Here is a 24,199-nt window from a genome sequence, read left to right as displayed (position 1 = left end):
ACTCCTTTTTTTCTTGATTGAACTTCACACAGGATGTTTTTTTGATTTGTATTTTCTTTGTGATTTGTATTGAGTTTCTCACTCCAATTTTCACGTATATTTAGCGCAACTTTATGTATAATTTTTTCTGATTTGACCCATATTTTGATATTAGATGGTTTTTAGTTGCAGCTCTCAGGTTTGCCCCAAGCGCGATATTTTTGTTTTGTTTGTTTTCCTTCCATATCAAACAAACAAAATAAAAAGGAAAGCAGGAATGGAATGTACCTATATTTACAGCAAGATAGTTGTTCCTGTGCAGCAAAACATCTTGTCCCATCATAAAAAATGGTTTCCGGTGTTGTGCCATATAGTGTCCGGCCATCATATAGCGTCCCCCCCGTACTGCGCATGTGCAGTACGGAGCAGACGAAGCTTCGGAAAATCTCCGAAGTTGAACGGCGCCTGCGCCGTGAGTGGAGGTGGTAGCCCCACCATCCAAGCGGACATAGGGTTGTGAATATTAGAGGGCCCCTCGCGGGCGAGCTTAGCTCGCCACACTTCGGACTCGGCCTCGCTGCGCTCGGCTCTTTTATATTCCTACTCTATGTCCACTTGGATAGTGGGGATAGAACCTGGACTCACAGCGCAGGCACCGTTCATCCTCGGCAATTTTCGGGATCTGTGTTGCTGTGTACTGCGCATGCGCAGTACACAGCGGACACTATCTGATAGGGGACACTATATGACAAGACACAGGCACAATGCAGTACATTTTAAAGAGCCTTTAAACTTCTATGTTTTTCACCAAGTTACTGCTGTGGTTGTTTTGGTGCAATGTAAAATATAACTGAAAAACAAATTCTTTCTCTTTCATTAAGGATTCAGGACTCTGAGACAATTAAATTGTAATGAATTACACCTACGTGTGAATTTGGACACTGCAAAACAAAAAACAGTGACCACAGACATATTACATAAATCCTCCCACAGCGTGCCTTTTTTTTTGCTTGTGCAGTGTGAGGATGGATGTCTTTTGTTTACTAGGGAAAAGTTAAACCGTTTTGTTTGTGCAGTGTGCAGAGGGCGCTTTAAAATTATCACTATTAGTAAATAAATCTATATACCAATACCATACGTAGAAATAAACTGATTGAAGTTCATACATGTGATAGGTAAATGAATTGACTTAATTGATCTGATGGCGTGATAGCCAACCGTGATTGATATTAGAAAAAGTGAATAGTCCCAAACAAAAAGTTTGTAGTGATCTATAACAAATTCTGTGACCATGGGTTTCTACTATTATTGTTTACATATATCTTGCGCTTAAACTCTGAGGAAGGATTCCATACATCTCCATGTTATACCTACAGTATGTGTGCAGGCATTATCCTGCCAAAGTGTCTTTTGACTTTCTTTTTAATTAAAGAGGTCAAATCAATCACGATTGGTTATCACGGCAACGAGCTGAGAAAATTAACGTTCAATAGCCAGTGCGGCTCCTCTGCTTGATTCCGAGCATGCGTAGAACTTTGACCTTCGGAATTGTGTACACACGATTGGAATTTCCGACAACGGATTTTGTTGTCGGAAAATTTGAGGTCCAGATCTCAAATTTTGTGTGTCGGAAATTCTGATGGAAAATGTCCGATGGAGCCTACACACGGTCAGAGTTTCTGACAAAGCTCCCATCGAACATTTTCCGTCGGAAAATACGACCGTGTGCATGCGGCATTATAAGGGATTTTGTGAGTACTGCATGTCCATGCAGAGATTCTGTGAGTGGTATAAAGTGGACCTCCGTGCTGCTCTTGTAGAGCTTTTGGATCAAAGAGTTACTGCCATAACAGAAAGATTTCAGCATTTTTACTCCAACATTTTTACAGTTCCAAAATCAAAAAGGGGTATTCATCCCATCTTGCCTATGAAGTGTGGCCTTACCATTTGTTCTGCTATCTGCACCCTGAGTGTTTACCAAGGTACTGGCCCCTGTGCTAGCTTTGCTATGTTCCTTGGGCATTCCCATTGTGGGATATCTGGATAATCTCTTATTGAGCAAACAATTGCAACAGATTCTAATTAACAATGTGATGTGGACAGTCCAGACGTTAGTGGTACTAAAACCAAAAATTTAATTTATTGCAACTTATCAATCATTAGATGTGGTGGCTGCATTAGTCATCTTTTCAGGCTTTTTTTCATTTTTTTTTCACCTGGTGATCTGGTCAGAAACACACTTCTTTATTAGGGTGCCTACACTCTGGATAGAGAAGCACAGAGACACCTTTGGACAGCAGCGTTGTCAGTCTGGAGGAAAGGGAATGTTGGATACACTAGCGGATTTAATACACTAACAAATTGAGGCCAAATGTCAGCTAGGACTTAGTTCACATGTGTGTGACCTGCTTACTGCGGGTAGGGCAGCCCATTCTTTTCAATGGGATGCCCTACCCTCAGAAATGAGGGAAAATAATTCTCTGACCTTTTTTTTAAAATGATGCCGCACGGAACCGCATGGTGGTGTGACACCATGCGATTGTGCACATGAAAACGCGGGCATTACCAATGCATGTGGGTGCCATTAAGAACTAATGGCACCGCCTGGTATTTGCTAAAGAGTAGCGCGTTTCTCTTGTGTGTTGGGAACACGCTATTGTGCACGTATTCTCAACACACAATAATAAGAACCTAGCCTAATACTTTAGAAGTAGGTACACCAACAATGTTCTTCCCTTTTGGGGTAAAGGTTTTACATCAATAAAAGCCGATCATTGTAAGCACCTCTGACAATGGTTTGTCTCAATTCTGTAACTACACATCTGCAGGGCAGCTTGTGTTAGAGAGAGAAAAACACTTACTGGCAGAATCATAGGTGAAAATAAAAGTAAGCATGCTTAGTAAAGAAAACTGATGCAGCCATCTCATCTCAGAAACAGTACTATAATAAATATTGGCTTTTCAGTTTAATACTTTAAAATAGTTCAGTGGGGTCCTGAACCTTCAGACATCAGTGCTGAAACTGGTACATTGCTTGGAGTATCTGGGTCTTTTCCTGGACCCTAGGAAAGCTTGTGGCTCTCCACACTCAGACCTCTACAAGCCCAGAGCCCTCTGAATCGATGCAATCCTGCATGCGAGTTCTGTACTTGATGTTAATGAGGCAGCACCTTTTGCTCACTTCATTTCCAGTGAGCAAACTCTACAACTCCACATTTTGTTGTCATGGGACACAATAGTTCAGTCTGTAGACAAACCAATCTACCTGACCCCAAAGATAAGGTAATCCCTGGTCTGGTGGCTCAAGAATCTAGCTCTGGAGTTAAAGAAATCCTTCTTGTTGATGTCTGAGAAGATCCTCACAACAGATGCCAACCAGTCAGTCCGAGATCCCCTGTTGTGAGAAACGTGAATGCAAGACTGTTGTCTTATTTTTTAATTCAAAAAAGTGTATTTTTTTCCCCAAAAAGTGCCCTTGTAAGACCGCTGCGCAAATACGGTGTGACAGAAAGTATTGCAACGACCGCCATTTTATTCTCTAGGGTGTTAGAATTTTTTTTTATAATGTTTGGGGGTTATTTATATTATATTATTTATATATAAAGTAATTTTCTAACAAAAAAAAACAAACTGTTTTTAACTTGTAAACAACACTAAAAAAGAAGCCCGGTCCTAAAGTGGCTAGGCAGGAGTATAACCCAATTGTCTATGAATCCTGTGTCCTTTAATGAACTTTAGAAAAATTTGTGGCAAGTACAAAAATCCTATTTTATCATACATGTATAACCAATCCCAATCTTCAGCCTAACTTCTATACTTGATCTTTAATCTAACCCTAACCCTTAAAGAGGAAGTAAAGGCTATTTAAAAAAAAAAAAAAAAATGCAAGCTGCAAGGCAAAGGCATAATGAGCTAGTATGCATAGCATACTACTCATTATGAATAACTTACCTGAGAACGAAGCCCCCGAAGCGGTCCTCCATCTTCATCTTCGCTGCTGCCATGGATCCCGGAGTGACTTCCGGGTCTCACTGTGATGGCACTGTGACGGGAGCCGACACGAGCGGCATATCGCCGTGATCTGCGGCCTGCTTAGTGCGCCTGCGCGGCGCTGTCTACGGCGCATGTGCCTGTCTTTTTGTAAATATCTCCTAAACCGTATAGGTTTAGGAGATATTTCTTGGACCTACAGGTAAGCCTTAATCTAGGCTTATCTGTAGGTCAAAGGGTTTACAACCACTTTAAACCTTTACCTACTAAATCACCCACATTTAAAATTGACCTTATCCCCTAACTGTAAACCAGATCGTAACCTTTAATTTGAACCTATTTCTAAACCTAACCCCCAAACCATAACATACTAATACATTTAAGGTAATTCCTTAAGCCTAAGTGCTGATTCACACTGGTGCAATTTCTGGTGAAAATTGAGTCACACAGAATCGCATGACTAGGGAATTCACATTATTTTCCATGGTGCCCATTCAGATCAATGTAACTGTGTGGTGCGATTTTTGGAAAAGGTTTGTGTGCTACTTTGGCTCCAAAGAATATGCTAACCATCGAAAGTCCCACTCAAAATCAATGCATTGCTGTAGTGCAGTAGTGTGAACTGAACCTAAACAAGAACCTAATGATTATCACTTGTATTTAACACCAGTGTCCCTTATCAACTCCCTTATAGTGTTGTGCTGTGGTCTCTCCTCCTCCACCGTACTATGATTTTAGAACTTGTATAGTGTTTTAAATAAAATTGCAGATAAACATCTAAGATTATACCAAAATGGCATTCACAGCTCAATGCATTTTATCCTTTTTGAGAGAAATTTTGTACTATGAAGTACATAGTAGTTTTGTTTTTTGTTATTTGCAGTATAGAAATTGTGTTCTGAGTCTATTCATTACAATCTAGACAGCCACTGATTTAAATATCCAACTGGCTGTGTCTCTTAGGCAGGCCACAGACCACGGGTTACAGGAAATAAATTTGCACCATTCCACAATCAACACAGACAATGCGGGAATCCCTCCTGCAGAGCAATTGTATTCTCCTGGCGTTGAGGGGGGAGCAGGGGAAGCCACCCTTGCCAGTAGAAGACAGTCATTGCTAGCTGCTTTAGCAACCCCTGGTGATAATCGCAAGTAAAATCCAGCAGGCTGGTTACACCCAAGTTAACCGATTGATCAGTCTGGTACATTTAGCGTGCCCATACGTGGTTCGAATCGCAACAGGAATTCAGCAGGAACCAGCTGAGATTCGAACAGTCTATGGCCAGCCTTACTACAATCAAAAATTTGATGTGCATTTTGTATAAGTACACCTGGTTTTACCTTCATTTTTATCAGTTACATGTGAATCCATACTGGCCTGTTGCAAGTATTTATGTATGCACAGGTGGAGTAATGAGTGTCTCAGCAGTGCTGTTTAGGTATCTTTGTGGTTAGCCACAAAACACAAACTTTTGGTTGGACTTCCTCATAGGTTTGGAAAAATGTTTCATTAGCAGATACTTATCATGTCTTACTGCTCATGATCTGTCTATTTGGCCTGGATTAGTAGTATTTTAGTATTTTAAAGCCAGTGAAAATACAAATATGGAAGCTGCCAATGGTGACTTACATAGTTACAAAGTAGGTGAGGTTGAAAAAAGACACAGGTCCATCAAGTCCAACCTATGTGCTGACTTGTATTGAATGGCGCGAGCTCCATGGCTGTCATTCTGACCCTGACTTCTACTATTAATGAGTCTTTGGCCTGGCACAAGCATGCAGCATATGGACTCCTAATATTCCATACTTTGTTCAAAATTCAGTGACTGAAGAAAGAAGGATCAGCAAAACAGTACTGGGGTGCACCATCAAAAACAAGTCATGGCCAGCACCCATATTTCTGTTTTGGCAGATTACTTTTCATCAATAATGCATAACTAATGAAATGGAAACATCATATAAAAATGTACGTGTTTTTTCAAGTCTTTACTGTGTTATCATCTTGTATATACATTTATTTATTTATTTTAAAGGCTTTGAAGGATGTATACAATGAATGAACCAAAGAACCCTCAATGCTGCCGAGCCTGCTTATCTGAGAAGTTAAATGAACACAGATTATTAAGCACTCATTATAGCAGGCTGGGAAGTGCTATCATGTTCACCATAAAAATACTGTCTGAGACCAGATTCCTTTGGCTATTTGTATAAAGATGGTGCTGTGAGGCACTTATGTTGTGTCTACTCAATGATAATGATAAAGTACTGTCTGCACATTCTGTACCACCCTAACATTCACAAAAGCTGAAGTTTGCAGAAACGTATGAAGAACATAAAGGGTTCCTTTGTTTTTGGAGCATCATTATTTTTATTTATTTTTTTTGTTTTTGTTTTTTGAAGCATTAAGCTTTACGTTTTTTAATTGCTAAGATAGAGGCTGTTGAATGTACTGAGAAAGCACAATAAATTAATATTCATAATTGCAATGAGTAAAAGCATCCTACACTTGTTTTCACAGGACCTATGAACAATGAGATACAGCAGTTAAATTCAGGAGATAAAAGATTTGGGCTTTTAAGTAAATGGGGCATTTGACAGAAGAGATCAAGGAAATTTCTTCACTTTCCATTATATTTCCTAGTGATAAGTGTAGAGGGCACTGCTACTTCCCAATATGGATCATGAATGCATCATGGCTGTATATGGTGCTAACCAGTCAAGTCTCCTATCTCACTGCTTTTTGAAAACAACAGATACATTCTGGTAGCCAGAAACCATGTGGCCTGACATACCTAGCCTACATATTTGGCGGACAGCGCGTTTTGTATTTTTGATCGAGAAAGCTACCTTTTACTTGTCCATGTGATAGTTTTATTTTTTTATGTGAGCTGCCTAAAAAAAAATTGGAACACCTTCAGAATCTGAAGTTGTATGTGTCAGATTTGCATTAATGGAAGAAGAACAAGTTTCTGCATCAATGAGAAAATCAATAGCCAGAATGCCACGACGTGGATTACTAAAAGCAATTATTGCCAATGGGACTTTGATAGAGATATGCCACATAATATAAAATATTGCATCTTTTATCATTTATAAAGATTAAAAAATAGGGTGCAAAATACAAGTAGCCATATAATTAAGAGGCAAAATATGTAAATATTAATGTCTGACACTATTTTTTAACAATCAAGCACTGATAATGATCTTGACGTGTTTCGTGAACAGCGTTAACTTCATTAGGAGATGGTGAAATCCAAACACACATACACCCAACAAAAGGCACAGGAGCATCACTTTTTAAAAAACAAAACCTCAACAAAGGTTAATGACCATACTGGACTTTTTAGGCATAGATATAAATATAGTGAGAAAAAAAGGGGAAAAAAGAGGGGCTAGTAAATAAATTTAAAGCAATTTTTATTTTTCTAAAAAGAGAAAAACAAACCAGATCTCAAAATTTCTTATCTTGTCTAGTGTATTACAGGTACATCATAATTTGTATATATTTTTATAAATATCCAACATAAGAACATTAACCACTTGACCACTGGGCACTTAAACACCCTTAATAACCAGACCAATTTTCAGCTTTCAGTGCTCTCACAATTTGAATGACAATTACTCGGTCATGCAACACTGTACCCATCTGAAATTTTCGTCCTTTTTTTCCCACAAATAGAGCTTTCTTTTGGTGGTATTTGATCACCTCTGCGTTTTTTATTTTTTGTGCTATTAATGAAAAAATACCGAAAATTTTGTAAAAAAAAGCATTTTTCTTCATTTCTATTAAAATTTTTTGCAAATAAGTAATTTTTCTTCATAAATTTGGCCAAAAATGTATACTGCTAAATGTCTTTAGTAAAAATAACCCAAATTAGTGGATATTATTTATTCTGCGTGAAAGTTATAGGGTCTACAAGCTATGGTGCCAATCACTGAAAATGTATCAATTTGATCACAGCTGATGTACTGACAGTCTATCTCATTTCTGGAGACCCTAACAAGCCAGTAATGTACAAAAACCCCCCAAATGACCCCTTTTTGGAAAGTAGACATTCCAAGGTATTTAGTACGTGGCACGGTTAGTTTTTTGAAGTTGTAATTTTTTCCCACAATTCTTTGCAAAATAAAGATTTTTTTTATTTTAATTTTTTTTCACACCAAATTGTCATTTTACCAGGCTATTTCTCTCACACGGCATATACATTCCACAAATGAAACCCCAAAATACATTCTGCTGCTCCTCCTGAGTACGGTGATACCACATGTGTTAGACTTTTACACAGCCTGGCCACATACACAAGTCCAACATTGAAGTAGCAACTTCAGGCGTTCTAGGAGCATAAATTACACATCTAATACCTCAACCACCTATTACACTTATGAAGGCCCTGGAGCACCAGGACAATGGAAACGCCCACAAAGTGACCCCATTTTGGAAAGCTAACACCCAGGTGGGCACTGATGGGCACAGGTGGGCACTGATGGACACAGGCGCCACTGATGGACACAGGCGGCACTGATGGACACAGGCGGCACTGATGGGGCACTGCAGTGGCACAGGTGGCACTGATGGGCGCAGGTGGCACTGATGGGCGCAGGTGGCACTGATGGGCACAGGTGGCACTGATGGGCACTATAGTGACTTTGGTGGCACTGGTGTGGCTCTGGTGGCACTGATTAGCACACAGATGGCACTGGTGGGCACAGGCGGCACTGGTGGGCACAGGCGGCACTGGTGGGCACAGGCGGCACTGGTGGGCACAGGCGGCACTGATGTGGCACTGCAGTGGCGCAGATGAGCACTGATGGGCACAGATGGCACTGATGGGCACAGGTGGCACTGATGGGCACAGGTGGCACTGATGGGCACAGGTGGCACTGGTGTGGCACTGGTGTGGCACTGGTATGGCACTGGTATGCACTGTAGTGGCACTGGTATGCACTGGGGTGGCACTGGGGTGGCTCTGCTGGCACAGAGGTGGCACAGAGGTGGCACAGAGGTGGCACAGAGGTGGCAAAGGTGGCACAGGTCGCACAGGTGGCACAGATGTGGCACAGGTGATAGATGGCACTGGTCTGGCACTGTTCTGGCACTGTTCTGGCACTGTTGTGGCACTATTTGGGCACTGCTGGGCACTCACGGTTATTTTTTATTTTCACTGGAATGTTCTCCTCTCCTCTCACGCTGCATCGGTGTGAGGAGAGGAGACTGATGACCTTAGCTTGACCCGGCAAGCCGAATTGTTTACATTTGTGATCGCTCCGTCATTGGACGGAGCGATCACGTGGTAAAGGACCGCTGCCATTGGTCCTTTACCGCGATCCGTGTTGCGCCGGGTCCCGTGAACTCGGCGAGCACGGATGTTCCGGCGTGCGCGCCCCAGGGGGCGCGCACGAACGATTCTCCGGGAGGCCGTTAATTAACGGCCTCTCAGAGATAGCAAACCGACCTATAGCCGTTAATCGGCTATAGGCCGGTTATTAAGTGGTTAAGAAAGGATTGACCATCAATACAGAAAATAATTTGTATGGACAGGATAGCAATTAAGAATCAGCTCAATCATATTTAGGTGCTCTACATGTTTCGCGTTCATCATAACGCTTCATCGGGAGCTTATCATTTATCAAAAATGAATTAAATAATACAATACATCAAAAATAATAATCCATAAAATATAATGGAAATCCCTAATGTCATATGTATCGATTTCAATATTGCACATCATTTTATAAAAAACATGCAGTAGCCGTACTGGCAAAAGGGATTAATAAATAAAAAAATTTTTTTTTTTTTTAAATAAATTGTTAATTCTAGTATTGTTCATTAAAGAAACGATTTATACGATTGTGTCTCATTTAGGCCTGGAGCTTGAGTGGCATTCAGTCGTTCAATCCATAATGTTTCTTATATATATATATATATATATATATATATATATATATATATATATATATATATATATATATATATATATATATATATATATATATAAAATAAACATGCAACTATAATACATAATACATATAATACAACACACTAATTATTTTATCTCATTCTATATGCTACACTACTAAATAATGATTCATTAGATACTTGGATAACTTTAATTTTTATTTTTAATTTCCATATAAGGATAGATTAAATTAATTAATTTAGTAAATTACACACATGATTATAGAAGAACACTCTTCTATAGCGCAACGCTCCAGTTTGAAAGCCCTCGGCTTTCACACTTTTCAGCCCCCTGCAGTGCGCTTTACAGGCGCTATTTTTAGACCCCTTTCACACCGAGGCGCTTTCCAGATGCTTTCACGCTAAAAAAAGCGCCTGAAAAGCTCACAAAAACGTATTTCCATTAAAATCAATGAATGCTTTCACACTGGGGCAGCGCACTGGCAGGGCGATGAAAAATGCCCCTCTCTATTGAAATGAATGGAAAGTTCTTCAAAAGCGCAGAAAAGCACTTTAAAAGCATTCAGTGTTTTACTGGCAGTTTAGAAGCCCCTCAGTGTGAAAGGGCCCTTAGGACTAAAATGGCATTTTAGTTTTAGTCCCATTTTAGTCGTCTGCAATTGTTCTAGTCGTATTTAGTCAACTAAATCTCCAGTACATTTTAGTCAACTAAAATCAAATGTTGTTAGTAAAATAATGCATTATTTAAAAATCTCTTTCAAAACTCATTATACACTCCTGGAGTAAAAAAATCTGTTATTATTTATGGTATTAAGATTTGAACAAACTTACAGATTCTGATTTAGCCACTTTGGACGGTCTGAGGAGGCCTCTACTGCTGCACAGTGCTCTGGATGGTGGTCTAAGGAGGCCTGTAAAGCTGTAGAGTACTTTGAATGGTGGTCTGAGGAGGCCTGTAATATTGCATGGTGCTCTGGACGGTGGTCTGAGGAGGCCTGTAATAATGCATGGTGCTTTGGACAGTGGTCAAAGGAGGCCTGTAATGCTGCACAGTGCTCTGAACAGTGGTCTGAGGATGGCTGTAATGCACACACAGTGCTCTGGATCGATGGTGGTCTGAGGGGTGGCCTCAGGCCTGATTTAATTGTAATGTACTACACAACTGTACACACCCAGTCTGGTCTTCTCTGCTCTGGGCGCCTGGTGGCATGGTCGTCTCGTGAGTTGAGACTCGGGAGTGGGACAGACTCGGTCTCGTCGGGAGGGGGGATTCGGGAGGCTTCATTGGCCTGTAATGCACAGTGCTGCTGCGTCTGGCATTGCCAGTCGTTTTGTCGTGGTGCAGTCGAACCCGCTTGCTTGCTGGGAGTGGATTGCGGAAGCAGGCGGAGCTCCAAGAAAAAATGGAAGTTAGTTCACAAGGGTAAACGACCCTGCCTCACATTTTTGTCCCATTTCCATTCATTAACGAAAGCGGATTTGAATTTCGTCATAGTTTTCGTCAGTGGACAAAAATGTGCTGTACTTTTCGTTTAGTTTTCGTCACTGTAAAAATGCCCCTGACGAAAACTTGACTGATGAAATTAACACTGGGGGCCACGTCAGACAAGTCTGAAGGTAGGGCGGGTCACCCTAAAGGGACAGGCTGGAAAGGCTCACAGCAACAAGGCCAGCACATGTGTATAAGTCATTTAGGACCTATTAGGAACAGCGAATTGAAGAGAAAAAAACAGCAGCATTACATGGCGTAAAGTGGATCCCAAAAGGGCTGTTGTTTTCTTTCTCTTCAATTGGCAGTTCCTAATATTCTATACTATGTGGCATTAATTGTTATGGCGCAACACAATCCAAATTCCCATAGGCAACAATTGTTTTTAGTGATCCCAAGTTTCTGCAGTTACTATGTTAGCTTGAATGGGTGCCTGCAGTTGTTTAAAACAACTTGCACTCAGGGCTGGTGCAAGGATATTTGACACCCTAGGCGAAACCTAATTTTGCCGCCCCCCCCCCCCCCCCCCCCCGAATGTGGTGTGGAAAATGCACATGGATGGTGGTTTTCCTGCACTGCGTTCTAGCGTGAACTGGGGCTAAAAGTCTGGTGTGTGAGGGCCAGCTCTGTATATGCCAGCAATCACCAGGTGGTATTGACAGGACAGATCCCTGGACACCTCATCTTTGTGTACTCCAGGCCTGGGCAGTGATCAGGGATGATAGATCAGATCAGAGATGGCTGAACAGTGATTTGTACATTTATGGAGGATTTCCCCCTCCAAAATACAAAAAATTTAGCAGCAATAAAGAATAGCTGCTGCTAATAAAATAAGTTACCTTGTGAGATGTAGCATTAAATAAAATCCATCTAAAAAGCAATGTGGCACAATGACTAAAAAGAATAAATATTAAATATCAAATATTCTACACCGCCACTCAAGACAATGTTGTTTTAACACACACTCAGCCACTAAAAAACACACTTATTGTATGTAGGCTGGGGGAGTCACATCTGTATAGACTGCCCACCTAAGGCTCGGTTCACACAGGGGGCGACACGAGGCGACACGACTTGCCGCGCCGCGACCTGCCGCGACCTCAGCGGCGACTTGCAAATGACTTCTGTATAGAAGTCAATGCAAGTCGCCCGAGGTTGCCCAAAAGTAGTACAGGAACCTTTTTTCTAAGTCGGAACGACTCGAGTCTCTCCTCTTAGAACGGTTCCGTAGTACAGAACGGGGGCGACTTGTCAGGTCGTGGCACGGCAAGTCGTGTCGCCTCGTGTCGCCCCCTGTGTGAACCGAGCCTAACCTTACAATCACTGGGATGTCCAATTTTATTTATACTTTCTGGAAGGAATTTTAAGTGGATGCAGTGGATCCATGATCTGTCTGTGTTTGGTAGCAAAACGGACAAAGCAAAGTTGAAAGCAGTGTAAGGCTGGGTTCACACTGGAGCGATGCGGGAACGCCGTGAATCCGCAGCGTTTTCCCGCATCGCATGCCTCCCGCCGGCAGTTCACACTGCCCTATGCGGACTGCTGGGAGTGTCAGTGAAATCTTAATGACACCCCCAGATCAGTCCGCATATCGCAGTGCGATCTGCAAACTCGGACAGGAATCGGATCGCATGGTGTGAACACCCATGCGATCCGATTCTGCTGCGGACCAAAAAAAGGGTCCTGTGCGAGTTTGGGGCAGGTGCGATGCGAATTCAGTCATACTATCTGTATACTATCTGTATGGCTGAACTCGCATCGCACAGAGATCGGATGTGATTTGCACTGCAGTGCGGTGCGAATCACATCCGGGTCTCCCACCCGCAGCTGTGTGAACCCAGCCTAAAGCACACATAAATACAAGAGGCAGCAAGCAGCATAGGTCTGTCAACCAGTGTAGGGCATAATACTATATTTGACACATGTTTAGAGTGCAGTTCAGTCAGTATTACATGATGTTATGAGCAATATTACCATCACTCTGGTTGTGTCTCACCCAACCTGTGTGCATCTGCATACCTGTTGGGGCGCTGAAGCAGTGACAGGACATCCTTCCCAAAGCTATAGTCTGCTGCTCTGCTCAATCCCACTACACACTGTGAGGATTCTGTATGTGCAGTTCCCCAGCCACCCTGGTGTCCTGTTTTCTGGCTCAGACCCTGTACAGTACACATGGTTTGCCTGATGACATATTTTTCAGCTACCTTCTTCTAACTGGGCTGCAGCATCATGCGAGACATGTGCCTGTTCTCCAGGCTCCACTACATGTGACCACAGCCTCACTGGGAGGAAAACAGAGCTGAGAAGAAACAGCAGCAGAGATCATGAAGTCTCTTACCAGGAGAGGGGATGTTGGCAGTGTTGTGTCGGTGGGAGAGCGCTCTGATCCTGCAGAGTGCCCGCACAGTAGAGGCTAAAAGCATGGAGCCCTGGACAATAGACATTGCTGGAGAGGCTGAGGAGAGGGGAAGAGGCGGAGTTATGGGGGGAGAACGGACCATGCAGCATATGGGAACTGGGCAGAGAGAGAGGCAGAGCTGGCTGTAGTGAAACACAGACAGACAGGTTACTAGCAGTCTGGCACTGTGATGATCAGAGGCGCAGGGGATGACACAGTTCTCCGCCGCCGCTGCGCCTCTGACACTGTACAGAGGGACTCGGGAGCGGCTGCCTGTTGTGTTGAGACTGACTTAGTTACTGGCTGCAGAGAGAGGGAAGAGGGTCACCAGTGGCCGGGCGCCCTAGGCGGCAGTGCGCCCTAGGCGGCTGCCTAGTCCGCCTAGTGGTAGCACCGGCCCTGCTTGCACTACAGGTGTACAACTCCAGATGATAATGTATAATATATTCACAGTTTAAAGCCAAATTCAAGGAACGTAAAAAGGCACCAATTAATTTCTTTGCATAAAGTAAAGGAGGAAGCCATTTGCTCAACTAAATCTTTGGTCCCATGCTGTAATATGGCTTGATTCTATTAGGCAGTCGGAGGTGACTGATGTATCTATGTCACATTTTGATGACTTAGCCTTTGTACACACGGTCGGAGATTCTGACAACCAAATCCGTCTGAGTAATTCCGACGGATTAATTCCGGAAGAGATCCGGAAGTGATGTTGCATACACACGGTCGGACTAAGTTGTCGGAAAATCCGATTGTACATAACGTGATGAAGTTTATTCCTTACGATGGGACTACGTTCAGGCTAGTAGCCAATAGCTTTGGCCTAGGAATTTGATCTGAGCATGCGTGGCACTTTGTCCGTCGGAGTAGGCTACACATGATCGGAGTATGTCCGATAGGAGCATTTTGTCAGAAAATTTTACCGGCAAGTTGGAAAACTTGGTCTGTCAGATATTCCGACGGAAACAGTCCGATGGAGACCACACACAGTCGGAATATCCGACAAAACGGTCCGATAGGAAACATTCTGGTGGAATCTCCGACCGTGTGTACAAGGGCTTAGGCTCAGTCCAGCACACTGTATTACCCATGAGGCCAAATGAAGTTGCCATAATTTGGACAGGTTCAAGGCAGAAAATATCTTAGAATGGCCACAGAGAATGTCCAGAGATGCAAGCAATTACATGATGAGAAAAGCCACTGCTGGTATGATTTACTAGTGTCCAGTTAGGTGACTAGTCAGGCAAAAGGGGCCAGCTGCAGAAAATGATCCCCATGGTACTAAGTGAAACATATGAAATATAACTATGTAATATGAGTTTGCATGGATGAGAAGATAAAAAAATTAATTCAATTTTATGGTTTAGCCTTTAGGAGCCAGTGACTACCTGGAAATGTGCAAGAAATTTGACACTGTATTTATCAGAAGAATTCCACGTCTAGACATGACAAAGCGCTCACAAGCTCGTCGTTTCATTACTCTCATTGATGCCTTCTATGATCACAAGGTACAGTAATTAAGTTGAACTAAATATATACATTTAGAATCGACTTTTTACATCTGTCCATTTATAATCTTTTTCTACAAAAAAAAAAAAAAAAAAGAGGCGTATATTTCACTGAGAACACTTAAGACTAACAACTCAGACTAACAATTAAAAATGTGCCTATTTTTTTTTAATGTGATGAAGTACCAGATTCTTTGAAATAGTTATTACATGCAATAGAGAGTACAGAGAAGGGCCCATCATTGTAGAGACTATATAGAATGTAGAGGAGAACAAATCGGAGTAGTCATGTTGTAAAGCTGAATGGGTAAAAGAAGCCTCCAGTGATTTTCTCTTTTTTTTACTGTTTATATATACTCTATATATAGTAATATATACTTTACACTGACCCACTACCCTTTGGCCACACAGTGTACCCACAGTTTTGGTGTGGGTTAGCTGCACTTTGCGATAGACTTCTATTATGTCCTGCTGTTTTGGTGTATTCAGAAAATGCACCAAAACCACAGGACATAATTGAAGTCTATGGCAAAGCACAGCTAACTGGCACCAAAACACTATGCTGCACTCACGCTGTGGCCAAAGCACAGTAGGGCAGTGTGAAGTCGCCCTAAGAGCCATCTCACTTTTGACATGGATACTGAGAAATAAGGCATATGTTCCGGGTGAATGGTTTTGTACAGAGCAGCCTCGATCTTCCTGTTCTGGGGCCCCCATCGGCGCTCCAGGCCCCTTCTCTTCATTGGGGGCTCCCACAGAATGCTGCTTTCCCTTGAGACTCACGTGCGGCCTCGCTCCTGAGTCCTGCTGCTGCGTCCATTGACACAGACACTGGGACTAGGCCCCCTGCTCCCACATTACAGGATTTGACGGCAGCAGGAGCCAATGGCTCCTGCTGCTATCAATCTGTCCAATGAGGAGAGAGACAGCAACTGTAGCCGCTGCGCTCGTGCACATCACTGGATCGAATTGAGCTGAGGTAAGTAAAAGAAAAATAGAATGCATTAAGGTGAAAAACCTAAAGTGTTTGTTAACCCAAATAAAATAAAGATCCTGCTCCTTTAAAGCATTATATACAGCACAGTGATTGTGCTGTGTAATTTGGCCCCCCGTATCACCTAAAATACCTGGCTGATCCTGCCAGTTTCTGCCCTCCCCTATGTACTTTGACCACGATATATCAGGGCCTGACATCATTGTCTAAGTACATGCCTCCATCATCCGCAGCCCGCTCTGTGTCTCCTGTGTCCTCTCCCCCTCCCATCTCTGACTGTCTGCTCTGTGTCTGCGCCTCCCCCTCCTGTCCTGCTGCTCAAATTAGGGTTAACATTACATTATCCTCTTTGCTGATTCATCTAATGTCCCCCTGTGACTATGCTTTATTAAAAATGCAGCTGATCGCAGATTGGCAATCACATGACATGCCACTCTATCTTTTCTTCATGACAGCTGCAGTGAGGTAAATTGTGTGTGTGTGTGTACGCTGATACCTGCTGCCTCAGAGTGGAAGGAGGGGACGAGCGCAGCTGGATTACACACAGCCACAATCTCCTCTGTATCCGGCACTCAATGACACACAGCCCCACCCCCCTGGCCCGGCAATAGACCACTGTTCTGTCCATCATATGAGCTGGGCAGGACTGTGAGTGACTGAGCACCGGATACACAGGAGATCGCGGATCTGTGTCACCCAGCACTAACGCAGCTGCAATCATTGGCAAAGGCGAGTTTGCAGAAATGTACTAAACAGGCTGCAAAGATGGGCATGCTAGAGGCTGCAGATGGGCACTAAACAGGGTTCAAAAATTGGCACATTAAAGGCTGCAGATGTGTACTAAACGTGCTGCAATGATGGGAATGTTAGAGGCTGCAGATGGGCACCAAATAGGCTGCAACAATGGGCACATTAGAGGCTGCAGATGTGAACTAAACAGGCTGCAATGATGGGCATGTTAGAGGCTGCAGATGGGCACTAAACAGGCTGCAATAATGGGCATGTTAGAGGCTGCAGATGGGCAACAAACAGGCTGAATAATGGGCACATTAGAGGCTGCAGATGGGCACTAAACAGGCTGCAATAATGGGCATATTCGAGGCAGCAGATAGGCACTAAACAGGCTGCAATAATGGGCATATTAGAGGCTGTAGATGGGCATAGATCAGGCTGCATTGATGGGCACTGGTGAGGCTGCAGAGCACTGACCCTTATTTTAAAATGTATGTTTTTTTCTGAAACTTCCCTATTAAAGTTAAGGTGTGTGTTATACGCCGATAAATAATATATATTATTTGACACCTATATTCTGCTTTACAAATTTATCGTGTTTTCATTTTTAAAACTTGTATCAATATTGTTTAACAAAAACAATATTTTCATCACTTTTACCATGTTAAACTTTAAAGATGAATTTGAATAATTATCTTTTTTTTTTAAACTTACATTGGTCCAGTTTGGTTACACCTACGTCTTCATCTCCAGATTCTCTGGATGAGAGGGAGAGAAGAGGGGGATAATGTTGCATTTACCACTTCATCAAATCAGAAATGGCATGTGTTCACTTGAAAAAAATTCCTTTCTTGATCATACATCATGGGACACAGGAGCTTCATTACATAGTGGGTTATATAGGCACCTCTGGTAATTGGACACTGGTTAACCCCAATTAAGGAGAAGTCCTCCCCTATATAACTCCTCCCATATGGGAGGCACCTCCGTTTATTCGCCAGTGTCTATGGTGGTTGGTCACGTAAAACATGTGCTATGAAGAAAGCTCTGTGCAGGTCCCTGCGGGGGCCTAAGGGCTACAACAAACCGGATCCATATCTCGGGCCGATATTTTGACTCCCAAGATGATATGGTACCCGGGCCTCGTCGTCCGAAGAAACAAGGTTTTGTCTGTAAGTCCTCTCCCATTGGAAGACTGGGCTCTGGGAAAACCAGACTTGGTGTACTATTTACATAGTGGCACGAAATTTTCTGGCAGAGTCTTTTACAAGGTCCAGGTAGGAGGTTCTTCTGAGAAAGAACCCCAAAAAAACCTGAAGGTTGGCACAACTCTGCCAGCCGTGATGGGTGAAGGCTGGAATCTGTCTGTTTTCAGCAATTCCTGCGGCGAGGACAGGTAAGGGAAGTTAATCCTATATAAATTATATTATGGATTTCTTCATTGAGTAGTAGTATGTCTTACCTGGTTTCCACCACTAGAGGGAGTAAGAGCAGCCTGATGCATACTTACATGCCTTTCATTACACACGCTCAGTGAAGCCTGGTTCTCCCAGATGACTTACGTGTCCACTGCAATCCCTGCCACAATAAAGGTAATACAGGGGTCCCACGTAGTCCGGGGGTCCCACGGAGCTCCGATGGCGATTCCCTTCCCCCCTGGATACCGGCGGTCCGAGTGCACGCGCGCCAAGCGCGCTCCCGGGCTAATGGAGGAGGGGGGAGTGTGGTTGCGAGCCGTGCACGTCGGTGTGCAGGGTTCTGTACTGCCCAGGCGGCAGTTTTAAAAAGCCCAGAGCGTCAGGGGGCTGTAAGTGGAGACACAGGAGCTGTGGGCAGTAAGCATCCCAAGCGATTGGATCCAGGCAAACCTTAGACACCTACTCAGCATCAGGTTGTGCAGTTTAAGCATATATATTTATTGTGAGACTTTAAGCACAACAGTGATTGCACTTTGTACTAGTACCTCTGCTTTGTAGCTTAGGACTATGTCTCCTCGTAAGAGGGTCTCAGGGGGAGGTAACAAGGGCACTGGTAAGTCACCGCCTAGGTCCAGGGGTTCTAAAAATGCCTGTAGGTTACCATCCCCCCCTGCAAGACTGGAGCCAGCCTCGCAGGATGAGTCAGTGCCCTTGTCAGGTTTTGCAGCCTCTCCTAATATTTCAGCCCCGGTATACATCACTGAGGACTCCCTTAGGGCTACATTGGAGGGTTTTGAAGGGAGAATTATGAATTTTATTTCAGCTTCCCTGAAAGATAGCAGGAAAAGGGGTAGATCCCCTCCCTCTGCTGAGATTCCTCTTTCGGATGACACTTCTGACAATGAGGAGAGATCCCTATCTTTGGATAGGGATCTTTAGCAGTCGGATGGATCAGAGGAAGAGGAGAGAGTCCCCTCCTCCCAGGCGCTCAGAAAACAGGTGCAATATTATACTGAACTGGTGCGTACCACATTCAGAATGCCTGCTGCTGAGGTCGCTACGTCCTCTGTTTCTTCCCTGGGAGTCAGCAAAGTCCTACAGACTGCCTTTTCCTTTCCAATTCATCCCTTAATGGATAAATTGTTGTATGAGGATTGGGGACATCCCGATTAACTGTTTGCTCCTCCTAAATGGTTTTCTATGCTTTATCCTCTGGAGGAAAGTTTCACCAAGAAATGGGGGGTCCCATCTGTCGATGCGGCTGTTTCTTGCGTGAATAGAAACCTGACCTGTCCTTTGGATAATGCTCAGGTATTTAAAGATCCAACTGATAAGAAGCTGGAAATATTATTAAAAACCTCCTTTTCCATGACTCCTACAGTCGCAGCTGTGGGGTTGTGTCAGTTCCTCAAGGAACAGGTTAAGCAGATGCTTGGCCTCCTTCCCAGTGAGGAAGTGGAGAATTATGCAGAAATACCTCAAATTCTGTGCTTCATGATTGATGCGATTTTGGATTCTGTCCAACAAGCATCTCGTTTGTCTCTCCTGTTGGTACACATGCGAATGGCCCTATGGCTAAAGAATTGGGCAGTTGAACTAGCATGCAAGAAGCATTTGATTGGGTTCCCGTTTTAAAGGGGAACGTTTGTTTGGAGAAGAATTAGACAAATTCGTCCCAAAAATTTCAGGGGGTAAATCTACTCTCCTTCCAGTCAAAAGGAGCAAACGTCCATCATTTAGGCCTTCCCTCTCTCCCGGAGCATCAAGCTCTAAGCAGTGGCGACGGCCTTCTCAACCCTCCTCTACAGGAAAGGCTCAAGGCCGGGCCCAGGGGCAGAAGAAATCTTGGGGGCGATAGCCTGCCAAGCAGAGCCTAAAAGCTTCCTTGTGAAGGGGCGCCCCCGCTCGGCCGAGTGGGGGGAAGGCTCCTGCAGTTTGCGGAAGCCTGGCGGGAAGAGATCCGGGACAAGTGGGTGGTCTCTTCGGGATATCTCTGGGCTACAAGCTAGAGTTTCAGGAGATTCCACCTTCTCGCTTTCTAAGGTCAAGGATCCCCAGGGACCCAGTAAAGCAAAGACCGCTATTTCTGGCCTTAGATCACTTACTATCCCAGGGGGTGATAGTAGAAGTAGACCCAAAAGAACAGGGTTCAGGGTTTTACTCGAATCTCTTCACCGTTCCAAAGCCAAATGGAAGTGTCAGACCTATCCTGGATCTGAAGGATCTGGACCGGTTTTTACGCATCCGGTCCTTCCGAATGCAGTCAATTCGCACTGTGGTCTCCTCCCTGCAAGGTGGAGAGTTTATGGCATCAATAGACATCAAGGATGCATATCTCCATGTGCCAGTTTTTCCCAAAAGTTGCACCAAAAGTATCTAAGGTTCGCGGTAGAGCGGCGCCATTTTCAATTTGTGGCCTTTCCGTTTGGGCTCGCTACGGCCCCTCGAGTCTTCACAAAGATTCTGGACCTTCTCTTGGCAAACCTAAGAGCTCAGGGTATAGCCGTCATGGCTTATCTAGACGATTTGCTTCTCATAGAGAAAACAGTAGCGCTCCTGAACCACAGTGTTACCAGAACGCTAGAACACCTGGAACGCCTAGGTTGGATTATAAACCTAGAAAAGTCGTCCCTACAGCCTGCTACCAGGTTGGAATACCTGGGTATGGTTATCGACACCGCTCAGGGCAAGGTGTTTCTACCAAGGCCAAAAGCCTTGGCCATTGGGGATCTGGTGCGCCTAATTCTGGGCAGAAGATCTTCCCCCATTCGGTTGTGCCAGAGACTGTTAGGGAAAATGGTCGTCTCCTTTCGAGGCCATTCCATTCGCCCAGTTCCACTCAAGGCCTCTGCAAAGATGTACCCTTGCGGCTTGGAACCGGAAGCCCCAGTCCTTGGATCTTCCTATGCGTCTATCCCCAGGGACACGCAAGAGTCTCGTCTGGTGGTTACAAATCTAAAATTTGCTGAAAGGCAAAACTTTTCTTCCTCTTCCATGGAAGATTATTACGACAGATGCCAGCCTGACAGGCTGGGGAGCAGTGTTGGAGGAGACGTGCTCGCAGGGGAAATGGTCTGCGATCGAGAAGCTATTGCCCATAAATGTCTTGGAGATCCGGGCACTTTATATGGCTCTCATAAGCTGGTCTTTCAGACTACGGGGTCTCCCTGTTCGGGTTCAGTCCGACAATGCCACAGCAGTGGCCTATATCAATCACCAGGGCGGTACCAGGAGTCTGGTTGCGCAAAAAGAGGTGAATCGCATACTTTTCTGGGCAGAAAAGCATGTTCCATATGTCGCAAGTGGGGTACTCCAGACGTAGATCTGTTTGCATCCAGGTTCAACAGAAAACTGGACAAATTCGTGTCAAGGACAAGAGATACACTCGCTCAGGGGTCGGATGCTCTGACAGTTCCCTGGGATCAGTACAATTTGATTTATGCCTTCCCCCCATGCCCGCTTCTGTCGCAGTTCCTGGGAAGAGTGAAGAGGGAGACAAAGTCGGTTCTTTTGGTAGCCCCGGCTTGGCCCAGGCGACCGTGGTACGCAGAGATCATGAGGTTGACAGTAGGAAGGCCGTGGATCCTCCCTCTCTGGCCAGATCTGCTCTCACAGGGTCCAATTTACCATCCTGCTTTACACAGTCTGAATTTGACAGTTTAGCTGCTGAGACCCACATTCTGAGAGACCGTGGGCTTTCGGGGCCAGTTCTTTCTACTCTGGTCAATGGCAGAAAGCCGGCCTCCAGGCTTATTTACTACAAAATCTGGAGGGCATATGTTTCCTGGTGTGAACTCAGGAAATGGCATCCTAGAAAGTATGTCATTAGCAGGATCTTGGCCTTCCTCCAGTTGGGCCTAGAAATGAATTTGGTCGTAAGCACTATCAAGGTGCAGATTACGGCCTTGTCAGTGTTTTTTCAGAAGCCACTTGCATCGCATTCCCTGGTGCGGGCTTTCATCCAGGGGGCTATGCGGATAAGGCCGCCAGTCAAACCTCCGGTATGCCCATGGGATCTGAATTTGGTTCTCTCGGCTTTGCAGGGGCAACCTTTTGAACCTTTGCATCTGGCTTCGTTAGTTCTTTTGACTAAAAAATTGGTTTTCTTGGTAGCCATATCCACGGCTAGAAGAGTGTCAGAACTAGTAGCTCTCTCCAGCAAAGAGCCATATCTAATTATTTATAAGGACCGGGTGGTAATGCATCCCAACAGGTCCTTTCTGCCTAAGGTGGTTTCAGGTAATCCTACCATCCTTTTTTCCGGACCCACAGTCCGCAGAAAGAGGAATCTTTGCACACTTTGGATGTGGTAAGGGAAATCAGTATCTATCTTCAGGCAACTGCTCAGATAAGGAAAACTGATTGCTTATTTATTTTGCCAGAAGGCCCTAGGAAGGGCCAGGCGGCATCAAAATCCACTCTCTCAAGGTGGATTAGACAGATTATTTCTCAGGCCTATAGTGTTAAAGGGAAGATCCCTCCTTTTCAAGTGAAAGCACACTCAACTAGGGCTGTAAGTGCTTCTTGGGCAGTGCATCACCAGGCCTCCATGGCTCAGATCTGTAAGGCTGCAACTTGGTCATCAGTCCACACATTCACCAGATTCTATCAGGTGGATGTCAGAGGGCAAGAGGATATCGCCTTTGGGCGCAGTGTACTGCAGGCTGCAGTTTAGGTCCTCCGGTCCATGGCGGTGTATAATTATGATCTGTGTCCCCCTCCCCTCAATCTGAGCATTGCTTTGGGACATCCCACTATGTAATGAAGCTCCTGTGTCCCGTGATGTATGATCAAGAAAATGGGATTTTTATATACAGCTTACCTGTGAAATCCTTTTCTTGAGAGTACATCATGGGACACAGGGCTCCCGCCCTTCTTGGGTTTTACGTGGTTTCCTATTGCTTTGCTACAAAACTGAGGTGCCTCCCATATGGGAGGGGTTATATAGGGGAGGAATTCTCCTTAATTGGGGTTAACCAGTGTCCAATCACCAGAGGTGCCTATATAACCCACTATGTAATGAAGCTCCTGTGTCCTGTGATGTACTCTCAAGAAAAGGATTTTACAGGTAAGCTGTATACAAAAATCCTATTTTTATCAGAATAATGGAGGTGCCAAGTAAGCAACCCCCCTGTGTTCAGTATACAGATGACAAGTTGCTTGAGCCACACCCAGAAGAGACCAGCACTGACTGTATATAGCACAGACTAATACAATGAGTTTCTGCATCAACAGTCCCCTGGATGTGACATATGAAGAATTAGATGTAACTAAGCCTGCACAACTGTAAGTTTAAAGAAAAAAAGATTATTTGGAAGTTCATCTTTAAATGTAAATTTGCAAATTTTGGGTTTAAAAATACACATCAAACTATAACATTTTTGACTTTAGTAAAATGAAGTGAACTTTTAATAAAATTTGGGTTCCTTGTTATAGGTCTACTCACGCTTGTTTTCCAGTTAATGACTATGTAACAGTACTTTATTTGTTTTTAGGTGCGTATTGTTTGCTCTGCTGACACTCCTTTGCAAAGCTTGTTCATGCAAAAGCTTAAGGATGCAGATGATACAGAGTCTAGAATTCTTTTAGATGATCTTGAATTAAGCCAGGTATATTTCTTTTGTCCATATTACAACTGCTTAATTTTTTCTTAGCCTTCATTTTATAAACCTCTCAAATGGAAATTGGAAGTATCGAAGTAAAGGTTGAAAATTGGTAATGACTATTGGCTAAACTAAAAACTTTCTGAATCTTTGGAAAATAGAGGAATATGA

The 24,199-nt window shown here is 43.8% G+C and overlaps 1 protein-coding gene across 2 annotated transcripts in view; it reads left to right on the top strand.

The window, feature by feature from the left end:
* AFG1L (AFG1 like ATPase) overlaps positions 1 to 24,199 on the top strand; it is a 201,277-nt gene that overhangs the window by 167,498 nt on the left and 9,580 nt on the right. The window contains exons 11-12 of one of the 2 annotated variants that reach the window (XM_077487150.1): positions 15,141 to 15,281; positions 23,921 to 24,034. In XM_077487150.1, the coding sequence (XP_077343276.1) occupies positions 15,141 to 15,281; positions 23,921 to 24,034 (255 nt within the window). The remainder of the gene's footprint in view (positions 1 to 15,140; positions 15,282 to 23,920; positions 24,035 to 24,199) is intronic. The other variant, XM_077487151.1, reaches the window with a different exon arrangement.

This window comes from Lithobates pipiens, unplaced genomic scaffold, assembly GCF_037356315.1.
Source record: "Lithobates pipiens isolate NorthernLeopardFrog02 unplaced genomic scaffold, aLitPip1_a1.2 Scaffold_18, whole genome shotgun sequence".
NCBI lineage: Eukaryota > Metazoa > Chordata > Amphibia > Anura > Ranidae > Lithobates > Lithobates pipiens.
Note: the sequence above shows the minus strand (reverse complement) of the source record. Positions and strands in the feature narration are given on the sequence as shown.